At 37.2% G+C, this 12366-nt stretch overlaps 1 protein-coding gene across 1 annotated transcript in view; it reads left to right on the top strand.

Annotated features, from left to right (window-relative positions):
* LOC122540182 (dynein axonemal heavy chain 8-like) overlaps window positions 1–12366 on the top strand; it is a 1370012-nt gene that overhangs the window by 365929 nt on the left and 991717 nt on the right. The window contains exons 18-20 of the mRNA XM_087976825.1: window positions 236–304; window positions 1883–1963; window positions 9863–9979. Of these exons, the coding sequence (XP_087832951.1) occupies window positions 236–304; window positions 1883–1963; window positions 9863–9979 (267 nt within the window). The remainder of the gene's footprint in view (window positions 1–235; window positions 305–1882; window positions 1964–9862; window positions 9980–12366) is intronic.

Here is a 12366-nt window from a genome sequence, read left to right as displayed (position 1 = left end):
AACATTCCAGGCAATGGGCCTAGTAGTGGAAAGTGGAACTCGTGTATATTTAATCTGCCTTTGGCAGTACAGACTCGATTGTCCAAAAGATCTCCTGTCTTGTATGTACTGTATGATTCCATGACCTCTACTTACAGACATTGGTACTGTTAGTTTTATCAACCTTTTGATCCCCAGCCCTGTCAGAATTTCAGTGAGTCTGACACTGATAACACGTGTTTTTTCTTATTCGCAGACTGCTGCTTACAATCATGCTGCATCATGCCACCATCACTATGATGTGGCTGTTTTCTCCCAGCAGGGTGTTTGTACATGATAAGGCAATATTTATATTATGTAACATGGACTTCGATACGGATAATGTAGCACTCAGAGATTCAGTCAACCTTTATTTCAGTTCCTGGTATAAACATATACTGTAATCACAGGAACTTCAGTGTCTGGGCTAATATTAAGCTCTTCAGTTGCAAAGAGTAGCACACTTCCATCATTGTTTTATGCTTAAGAGGCTCCAGTTAAGATGTAGTCTGAAACCTTTATACTCTCAGGTCATATATTATGATATGGGATGATATCATAAGCATGTCTCTTAAAGCTATACTGTATACAAGGTGTAGGACAGAACGCAACACTCTCACATGCAGTCTGTGCCCCATTCAGCTGCAGGTTCAGCTCCATGTTCAGGCCTCAGTCTGAATGAATCCTCAGTCTGAATGAATCCTCACCTTCATACTGTCCTCTGCCCCTTCAAACACCTTTGCTGATTGGTTCACTAGGGAATAAGTTTATGAAAATCAAATGTGGCAGAGAAGTGACTTATGATTAGAGGAGCAATTTCTTTCTGATGCACCATTTTCACTTAAATGTTGTTAAAAGAGTACTAGAAGTCAAGTCTTTTCATCTTGCACTCATCAGATCTAGGATGCAACAAACAAATTTGAGAAAAGGCTCACTGAACTTGTCAGCATGAGAAGAGGGTGCTGATTAATTGGGTCACATTGGTATGGAGATGCAGCAAGGTCAGCTAACCCACAATCTTAGTGCTCAGACCAAGCAGGGAGTGGCCGCGGGAAAGCAGCAGACATTGGCAGGCTCCATGACCCCATTTTTCATGATAAAGGTACAATATCTATGTAAATTCCTTTTGTCGTCATAAACAGGATCTCAAGTTGTCATATTTGTAGCTTCTAGCATGTGTCAATACGCCTCACAGCAAGCCTGACTGATGGGCTTAATTTGGTTTCCATTGTAATTTTGAACAGTCTGGATTATTTGATAAATGATTTACAATGGTAGAATCACATCTGATGTTCTGAAGTTTGCAAGCACAAGCTGCTTGAGCACAACCGGAATGCTGTCTGCTGCAAATGCAAATGTTTGATGTAGTCTGCCAGTCGCTAGGAAGTAAACTTACATAACTGGCACCACATTGAACTATATCACAGAGAAGATAGCTCAAAAATCTGAGCAATACTTAAAACCATCTACTTATGCTACACCTTTGCAGTAAACCCATAAGCAGTTTACTTCACTACCAAGATTTTGTTGCCAAGTCAAATGCTACCTCAAAAATGTTATGTGTGATTTTCACTGCCAGTGTGATACCAGATATATAGGTTTGGATTTATAATAGGTGACCATGAAATTCTCAGATTGTCACTACAGCGTTTTAGAGGAAGAAATATGTCATCTTGATCTGGTATGTATGTGACTTCAGAAGCATCCACAATGCAGTTCATGATCAATTGCTCTCGAAAAGGCAAAGGAGAACTTTGGAAAATTAGGGATGTGAAATAAAAATTGTCCTCTTCAATTAAGCTTGTGTTCCAAGATCAATTAAAAATACATTAAAACATTTCTTCTTTTGTATTCCAAAAATCAGTCTGCTCTTCATGCTTTTGAAACTGTGCGCCAAGGAATTCCTTCTGAGTTTATTGCATTGATGACACCTAAAGTTAACAAGGTGAGTACTAAATTATTCAGGTAAAAAAAACATTCTACAGAAAAAAGCAAATCATGTATACATTGATAGACAAATGAAAAATATTACAATTGTATTGCTATCCATTTATACTGATAATTGTGTTTCTTATGGTACAAAACTGACCAATAACAAATGAATTGGCAGGCATATCACCTTTGCTTTCATAATCAAAATATAGAGGACTAATTTTAATTTTATTGCAGTATGAAAAGCTATGTATAGCAAATTAGCAGTCCATTTTACATCTTCACCTATTGTCTTTTTGACTAATACGTAATTTGTCCCAGTAAATTGTCAATGTTTTTTTGGGGAGGGGAACTTAATTTGGTTTCCATTGTAATTTTGAACAGTCTGGATTATTTGATAAATGGTTTACAATGGTAGAATCACATCTGATGTGAGTCGGGGGCAAGGGGAGGCTTCAGTTTGCTATTTTGATTAAATTTGAGTTTATGCCAGAATAACATTGCTCAGTGGAGGGACAATTAAAATATAATATGTCAAAAGGGCTGCTGTACAAACCTAAGCCAGGCTTTATGAAGTTAATATACAAAGACAGATTTCAAGAACCTAACTTCTATTTCTTTGAAGTTTGACAATTGAAGGCTGTTTCACTCATTGATATTGAGGCTTTGGAAAAGCTTCAAATTAGTGTCACAAGTTTAATTCCCAGTTGTAAGCATTAAATTTATGTGTGTTTCATTTGTTATGTATAAGATGATTTATTATAGATGCACTGTCATTTACTACTACAGAACCTGAATATTGTTGAAACAGAACATTTTTTGAAGCTTTCATCCTGGAGGCAGGGGAAACCAACATTTATTCAGTATGAGAGGAGAATACTGATTGGTTGCTACATGGGCTCTGATCAGTTTGACTGTTGCCATAGAGGATGCACCAGTTAATGATGATTGACAGTTAACTATTAGACTTTGTATCGATATTAAACCAGACTGACTCTGATTGGTCAACAAATTACCCTGAACAATGAACCAGCAAATGGCTGTCATTATTTTTGTTGTCTTGAAGATGCACCAACATAAACAGCCGATAATGGGAAAGAAATTTTTAAGAAAGCAGTGAGAGTAAGATAAAGGCCCACAACTGTTAGGGGCATAAATCTGTCACCTGTATCCAAAGGAGATGGATTACCAAGCATCCAAAACAGATATTTTCCCCTTTGAAGAAAAGGGATGATGAAAATTTACTTTCACCTGAAAATCTGCACTGGAAACCAAGATTAAGACTTTCAAAAGTGATTTTAACAGCTGATAAAATACACTTAATAATAGTATAAAGAAAAAAGCAAGTTAAGGAAGATATTTAGTTTTAAATAGATTGATTGGAAAAATCAGTAATTTGAAATATCACAGCCCTAACAGTAAAGTTAATGATTTTTTCAATGACTTTGAGATAAATAAACAACTTTACTTTGTAATTAAGGACGCTTGATTGATTTGAAATTGCTGAAAAACATCAAATGTGAGAAATAGAGCAGATATCTAACCACATAGTGTCAAATTCAGTATCAAAGTATCTTTGAAGGGAAAATGGCATATATGTGTATTTGGCAGTCCTAGTCATTTAATGAGACCCCTTCCTATTGACAAACACTGCTGGTTTTTGATGGACCACTCTGGTCCCTATATCGGTGCAATTGACTGCTCCCTGTATCTTCTTTGGCTGCAAAGTTGGCTACAACTGGTTGTCTGACTCCAGGTGTCCAAGGGTAAGTGTATAAGTTGTTGTGCCTCAGTGAAGGCAGCATTAATCATCTCCTGGGAAAAATTGCGTGCATTCATTTGAAATTCCACAGATGTACTTACTAGCTCCCTGAAAGAATCGACACACTTTAAACTTGAAGGATTACACACAAGGGATCTGCAATGGGATTTCCTCTCAGTCTTTGTAGACGCTGGTGTTCATCCAGCAGCTGGCACATATTCCCTCTTCCATTCTGAGCAAGAGAGACATACGCTGTGCCAGATATCTGTGCCCTGTGGCTTACCCCTGATAAGAGCATCCCCCTCAGTATCCAAAATGGTATATTTGAAGTCAGTAAAATCTGGTATTTAAATCAAGGCTAATGGCGATTATATAATCGTTGTCAATTGTCATAAAAACATACCGGGTAAAAACAAGGACTGCAGATGCTGGAAACCACAGTCTAGTTTAGAGTGGTGCTGGAAAAGCACAGCAGGTCAGGCAGCATCCAAGGAACAGGAAAATCGACATATCAGGCTTTTGCCCGAAACGTCAATTTTCCTGCTCCTCGAATGCTGCCCGACCTGCTGTGCTTTTCCAGCACCACTCTAATAAAAACATACCAGTTTCACTAATGGCCTTTAGGGAAGGATATTTGCCTTCCTTACCTGGTCTGGCCTTCAGTCAACCCTTGAAGCACACTAACGTAGTTTGTCTCTTAACTGCCCTCTAAAATGACATTACAAGTCATTTTGAATAATTGAGGCCCTAACACAGATTCTTGTGGGATACCCTGGTCACATCCGTCTTCAAGAGAATGATGATGAAAGACTATGAGCTACTTGAGCAAATTGACATGGAGAGATGTTAAGCTGGCTTACAAGTGGACAAATCTCCAGGTCTGGATGAAATGAAACCCTGGTTGCTTTGGGAGGCAAGGGAAGAGATTACAGGAGTACTGACCCAAATTTTTAATTCTTATCTGGCTGTGCGGGACGTCATGATGTGGAGGTGCTAGTGTTGGGCTGGGGTGGACAAAGTTTATATATTTTTGAAATTCCTTTGTATTCTCCTTAACCATTTTTACCAAAGCTATCTCATGTCCCCCTTTTGCCCTTCTGATTTCTCTGTTAAGTATACTCCTACTGCCTTTATACTCTTCTAAGGATTCTTTCGATCTCTGCTGTCTGTACCTGACATATGCTTCTTTCTTTTTCTTAATCAAAACATCAATATGGGGTTTGAATATATATTTATGTTTAAAGATTACCTGTAAAGAACCAAAGAATTACAAACTATATGAATATTTTTAAAATTTGTTTTATTATTTCTTGAAAATGAATGTGCTGTGGTTTTATTTGGCTTTTGACTGGAAACCAAGTGACTTTAGAGAAAAGGCTGAGCAAAGAATTCAAGGAGATAAAAAATGAGATCTATTGTCTTATTTGCAAAGAAGAAAAACTGGCTTTGAGTGAACTAGAGACCTGTATGCCAATGCTCTGCATTTACAGTTGTTTTCAGAACGAGAAGCCAAAGTGAAGTACACATGACCAAAGCAACTGGACTCACTCCAGAAATCCTGTCCTCAGTTGAAGTCCCTGGGAAACTGATTGAATTTATAAGTACTAAGACTTCCCTGTCCCTGATAAAACCTGATGAAAAGATGAACTGTGACCATTTCTCAAGAATTGACTCTAAATAGGTTGAACATAAATCAGCAACCTAGAGCTGTCAGCAATTTGGCTTCATCAATAGAAAATTGTGGAAAACCACATGTTACGAGCTTGTCAAAAAGGCACAGCAATTGTCATGGAAGATCTTAACCTAGATATAGAATAGAAAAATCAGATTGGTAAAAATAGTCTAGCTGAGGAATTTATTGTAACAAAAATAAAAATTTCTGGCGAAACTCAGCAAGTCTGACAGCATCTGTGCAGAGAAAGCAGACGTCGCTTTTTGAGTCTGGTGACTCTTCATCAGAAAGGTTTCTGATAAAGAGACCTTGGACTCGAAATGTTAACTCTTGCTTTCTCCTCAGAGTTCAACCAGCAATTTCTGTTTGTGTTTCAGATCTGCAGAATCTGCAGTTCTTTGTTTCATTAATATGAGGAATTCAATGAATTTTGTTATGGCAGTTTCTCAGACTAGAATATTTGGCACCAACCAGAGAGCAGGCCATACTTAGACCTGGTTTTGACCAGTGAGGTAGGAATAATTACTCACTTCATAGTAAAAGCCTCCCTGGGTAGTAACATCCACAATTTTACTTATTGTTTAAAGGAGAGAAGATTGGGTACAAGATTATTGCCTGCATACAAGATTCAGAGGGGACTTGCCTAGGTGGATGCGGAAAGGATGTTTCCTATTGTAGGAAAATCTAAAACTCGTGGTCATAGTTTAAAAAAGAGGTTTCACCTTTAAAAAAGAGATGAAGATCTTTTTTTCACAGAAAATGGTGAATGTTTGGAATTCCCTTTCTCAAAAGGCAGAGGATATAGAATCTTTAAATATTTTTAAAGCAGAGGTAAAAAGATTGTTAATTACCAAGAAAATGGAAGATTATTGGTGTAATGCAGCAATGTAGAGTTGAAACTAAAATGAGATCAGCCACGACCTTATTGAATGGTGGGGCAGGTTGAAGAGCCGAGTGGACTATACTTGTTTCTTTCTCATATGCTTGTACATAAAACACAAATAGTTATCATATTCGATCCTTCATTTTCAGTCCTTTGGCAGACAGCTGTCATTTTTGTGTTGTACGAGTATGTCTATGTGTGGGTTTAGAGACATATAGTACTTTTCTTGACCAGTAGGTTGCCTTTTTAAACATATGTTTGTTTTGTGATAAATTGATTATTTTGAGTCCAGATTGGACAGAACATAAAAACCAGCAAAGAATGAAAAAAAAAACAAATTAACAAAAAATAAAGAATAAGAGAAAACTAGCCATAAATATAAAAATAGATTTTAAGAAATTCTATAGATATTTTTAAAATAGAGCATATAGTGAGCATTGGTCTTATGGCAAGTCAGACCCAAGATTAAATTATGGAAAATAAGGGAATTGCAGGAATTGCAAATGAATTAAACAAACAGGAGTTTGCACTACAGAGGATATGAGTAACAACCCAGATGCTAATCAGGAATTGAAAAGGAGGAACCCAGAAAAATCATAAACACCAGAGCATTGGTATTATTCGAATTGTTAGAGAGGCAAGCAGATAAGTGCCTGGAATCCTGATGCACCTCTTCCTAGAGTCTGAAAAGAAATGAGCAGTGAGATGTTGACATATTGGTTTTATGACTATTGTCACAATGTCGGTCTTTTTACAAGGTTACTATGCCCTTGAGTTTTTTTTTTCCCCAAGAGGGGGTAATTGGCTAGGCTCCAACTGGGATGGGTTTGTTTACCCCGAACAGATAATGCCTCTGGCCTAAGCCTTTCATGTCTTTAAAAAATATATATAATCAAAAGGGAATGGCCAGCTAGCTGTGTAGCTAGCCTTCATTTATATTAGAGTTTTTGATTCAATTCAACATAGTGTGTGTGAAGAAAGGCTGCTGGGGCAAATATAGCCTGGTACTCTCTCTCTCTCTATGACTTAAAATCTGTAACCCCTGGTTTGTTTCATTTGTACTCTTTGTGCTAAAGGATATGTTTATTGGACTGATCCCAATATGTTCGGAACAGCATCATTAAGTTGGGATAGTCTTTTGGATTTTGGATAGCATAAGTTATCCGGTATTCTATTTTCTGTTCTTTGTATTTCATTCTGTAATTTTGTAAATAAATTCTGTTTGTTTAAAACTTGGCAGTCGGATCAGCTAATTCACTCCGGGAATATCTACTATGCACTTAACTAAAACAAATAGCAAAGTTATGATCTGGGCTACCTGCTTAAAAGTGTTTTGAGGGGTCAGATCTGGTCCATAACGCTATACTATGGCTTTCAGAGGTGTATTTTGTTATTTATTTTAATGAAGGAAGGTTGAGATAGTGGTATTGAGTAGTTTGCTCAAAGCCAATAAACTCAACAACTTTGTGAGGCTTTTTTTAAAGTTGGAACAGTAGAAGCTGACTGAATAGGTGAGGTCAGGCTCCCATAGAACTGGGTTTTTAGTTTTAGCTTTCTGCAGTTACTGGGATCTTGAAGCTAGATGTGGACACTTTGATTCCTTTCTCATTTACAGCTAAAAGCTGGGATTCTCTTTCAGCAGCTAAAATTGCATGTGAGACAATCTATTTTGCCGAATTTGCCTTTTCCAAGGATGTGTTTATGGAATGTTACTATATTGGAATTGTTCATTATTAATAGTTAATATATCCATACATATTATTTTTTAAGCATTTTGTTTAATTTTTATTTTGTATTTTAATTATAGTGTATAAAATAAAGTGTGTTTTGCTTAAAGTCAAGTTGTTTGACCAATCAAATTGCAGCTGGAATGCAAAGCCTTGCTCTTATCTTTAAAAGCATAAAAAGCTAGCATTGAAGCTGTCTTCTTAATATATTTTGAGGGGATTTGTTCTGGTACATAACAAATTTGGTGCTCTTCTCGAACTCAAAATCTCTAATTCCAGGTTGGATTTAGGATTATTAGACTCCAAAACAATGAGTACTAAGTATTAGTGTTTTTTTTATTTTGGGAATTGCATTCAGTTAATTTAAATAAGGTGTGCCTTGTGTAGTAATGGCTGTTTCAGTCACAAAGAGTTTCTTGGGATGGAAGAAGTTACTTCAGAGTTTTATAGAAAACGAGCAAGGCAAAACATTTGGAATTGGCAGATGAACTGGATTTGGAAACAAAGACAGAAATTGCTGGAAAAGCTGAGCAGATCTGGCAGTAACTTTGGAGAGAAATCAGAGTTAACATTTTGGGTTGGATCTGAGGAAGGGTCACTCAACACAAGACATTAACTTGATTTCTTTCCACAGGTACTGCCAGACTTGCTGAACTTTTCCAACAATTTCTATTTTTGTTTATGATGTACAGAATCAGTAGTTCTTTCGGTTTTTATTAGGCTGAAGTCCATACAAACAGGGGAGGTAATTTCAGCAATAGCTCAACGTTTATGATTTCCAGAAATGCAATGGAATCTTTGGAAATGGCTAAAATTCAATTGCTAATGAAGCAGCTTGAACATGAAAAGGAAATGAAACCGTTTGAATTGCGATCGAAAGCAGAAAAAAGCAGAAAGAGACAATAGTTCTAGCAGAGGAATAAGAAAAGGAAAGAACAGAATTGGCAGAATGAAAAAAAAAGGAGAGGATGTCCCTAATAGAAAAAAGGGAGAAAGAAAGGGAGGAAGAGAGAGCTTTTGAACTTTGGAGGTTGGAACCGAAAACTCAGAATTGACATGAAATGGCAGAGGTGGTGTTAAAAGGTAGGAATCATGTTGAGGACAGTAATGGAGAGCAATCCCATTGTTGCCAAAGGCCTGATGGGGATCTGTTAAAACATGTCCAAGCATTGCCTAAGGTCAACGAGAAGAATGTAAAGGCCTTTTTCATTTTATTTGAGAAAATGGCTAATCAAGTAAAATGGATGGTGACCATGTAGGTATTGTTGATCCAAACAAAATTGGTAGGTAGAGATAGTGAAATATTTACATCTATCAGAGGAGGTACCTAGGAAGTGTGTTGAGGTGAAAAAAACCATCTTAAGTGCATGTGAATTAGTACCAGAAGTCTAAGATCACATTTTAGGATCCTAAGGAGAAAACCTGATCAAAGGTGCAAAGAGTTTGACAGGATCAAGCAAAGTAACTTCGACAGGTGAATAGGGGCATTGTAAATAGATCAAACATACGAAACAATTATTTTGGAAGCGTTCAAACATTCATTTCCTGAAGTAGTGTGAACTTACGTGGAAGAGCAGAGTTAAAACTGCAAGGTTAGCAGCAGAAATGGCAGATGATTATGAGTTGGTTCATAAATCAAAGTTTGGCTTCCGACATCAATTTCAATTTGTGAGGTATAGAAAGCTTATTGAATGATGGAGCAGTCTCAAGTATTTCCTCCTTTCCTGTTTCTAATGATTTTATTTATTTATTGTATATAGAATGACTTGCTAAATAACCAGGTGCCAATGAAAATAATTTCAACTTAATGGCTTTGAAGCATTCGTAATAATTTTATGTTCAAAGTCTGTTGTTCCTTTTTTGTTCAGATTGAGTCTATTCTGAGACAAGGAGTCACGTTACTGAACTGGTCTTCGCTAACACTTGACCAGTTCTTTTCTGATGCGAATGTAGCCATAAATGAATTGATTACGTTGTTAAAGACAGTAAGTAGATGGCTTAAAAACTGTTAATGAATTTATTAAATTGAAAGATGACAGTTGTGAGAAACAAGAGTGTTTCATTTTACTTTGGCATCTAGTGATAACAAGTTTTAAATAGCTATGGGCTATGATGAAATAAAGCTTGTAATTGGAGTAGCTTTATATCATGGTAAATGTATGAATGAAAAGACAGAATCGTAAAATAATAGGATGGTTAGAGAAGGAGGACATTTAGATCACGTCTGTGTAGGCTCTCACCATGTTCCATTCACATAGCTCTGTGAATTTTACCTCTTCAGATATTTATTCAATTCCCTAAAACAGCTTCCACCACATTGTCAGAGAGTGTCTAACCCTATACTGCATCAAATCAATTTTCTCAAGCCACGAAGGAAAACAGCTCCAGCTTCTCAAGTTTGTTAACAGAACTGAAGTTCATAATTCCCAGAAACATTCTCATTGTCTTTAGTGTTTCTTCTGTGCGTTCACATTGGTCTCCAAATTAGTTAGTTCAAGACCAAGGTTATAGTTCAACCAACACTAGGCACATAGTATGAAGCACCAGACAGATTGCTATCGATTCTCATGGCTATCGACAAAATATTGTACACTGTTACTGTGCTGCTTGTAGATTCTATTATTGATGCTGCCTGGACTGGAGGGCATGTCTTATGAAGAAAAGTTGAGGGAGCTAGGGCTTTTCTCATTGGAGTGAAGAAGGATGAGAGGTGACTTGATAGAGGTGTACAGGATGATGAGAGGCATAGATAGAATGGAAAGCCAGAGACCTTTTTCCAGGGTGGAAATGGCTATCACAAGGTGCATAATTTTTAAGGTTAATAGAGGAAGGTTTAGACGTTAGCTCTTTACACAGAGAGTGGTTGGTGCATGGAATGCACAGCCAGCAGTGGTAGTAGAGTCAAATACATTAGGGATATTTAAGTGACTCTTGGACAAGTACATGGATGATAGTAAAATGTAGGGTATGCAGTTTGATCATAGAGTAGGATAGAAGTTTGACACAACATTGAAGGCCGAAGGGCTGTGCTGTACTGTTCTATGTTCCATGCTCTAAGATATCAATGCACACATCCAGAAAGCAATTTCTATCTTGAGCCAGTTTCATAATATTGTCTGAGAAGAAGCATCACATTCAGCTGAGGCCTAATATACAACTCTACCAGGCCCTTTACTTACACCTGCCTGCATAATGCAGAATCTTGAGTATGCTACAGGAACTACACTAAAGCTTTGAAAACTTCCACGAAATGCACCTGACCTTTATGACACAGAAGGTAGTGCCTGGAATGCACTCCCAGAGGAGGTAGCAAAGGCAACATTAAAAGGCATCTTGACAGATGCATGAATGAGGAGGGAATAGAGGGCTATGGAGCATAGAGGCAAAATGTCTTTAGTTCAAAAAGGCATCATGTATTGGTACAGACTTAGTGGGCTGAAGGGGCTGTTACTGTGACTTCTGTTCATTGTTCTGTTCTTTGTTCCTTTGCTCACTCAATTAACCTGTCTATATTCATCTGCACTCTGCGTCATCCTCACCAATTGCCTTCCCATGCAAAAGTGATTATAGTACATTCACTGACCTTATCTAGGCCATTAACGTACATTATGAAATAATTGTGCCATAACCACTGACTCCTTTGGCACTCTACTAGTTTCAAATTACCATCCTGAAAAGGCTTTCTTACCATTACTCTCTGTCTGGAAGAGAGTTTGTCAATCTTCAATCTAAAATAATATATCATCACCAACATGATGGTGCTGGGCTCTTAACCCATTAAGGAGTCCAATGCGTGGTACCTTAACAAATGCCTTCTGGAAATTCAAATGTATTACATCCACTGCTTCTCCTTTATTTATCCTGTTCATTACCTGCACAAAGAATTCTCACAAATTTGTCAGGCATGGTTTTCTCTTTGTGAAGCCATGCTGACTCTGCTTGATCATAGCATGTATTTCTAAATGCTCTGCTATAACAACCCTTATAATAGATGATAACATTTTTTCAATAGCATCCATGATTTCACTGGCCAATAGTTAGCTTTTTTGTTTCATCCCTTTTTTTAAGTAAAGATGTCACATTGGCAGTTTTGCAGTCCTCTGGAATTTCTCCGGGGTATAAGGATTCTTGAAAGATTACTACCAGTTCATCTAATATCCCTGTAGCGTCCTCCTTTAATATCTGAGGGTACAAACCCATCAAGTTCAGCGAACTTATTGGTCTTTAGTCCCATTTGTTTTTCTAGCACTTTTACTCCAATGATTGCAACTGCATTTATTTCCTTTCCTCTTTTTTTCCCCTTGATTATTCAATATTTTTGGAATAAATGAGTGTATTCTACTGTGAAGACTAATAAAAAGTGTTTATTCAA

Source organism: Chiloscyllium plagiosum, unplaced genomic scaffold (genome assembly GCF_037043375.1).
Source record: "Chiloscyllium plagiosum isolate Xiang-an unplaced genomic scaffold, Cpla_swu_hap1 HiC_scaffold_3, whole genome shotgun sequence".
NCBI classification, from domain to species: Eukaryota; Metazoa; Chordata; class Chondrichthyes; order Orectolobiformes; family Hemiscylliidae; genus Chiloscyllium; species Chiloscyllium plagiosum.
Note: the sequence above shows the minus strand (reverse complement) of the source record. Positions and strands in the feature narration are given on the sequence as shown.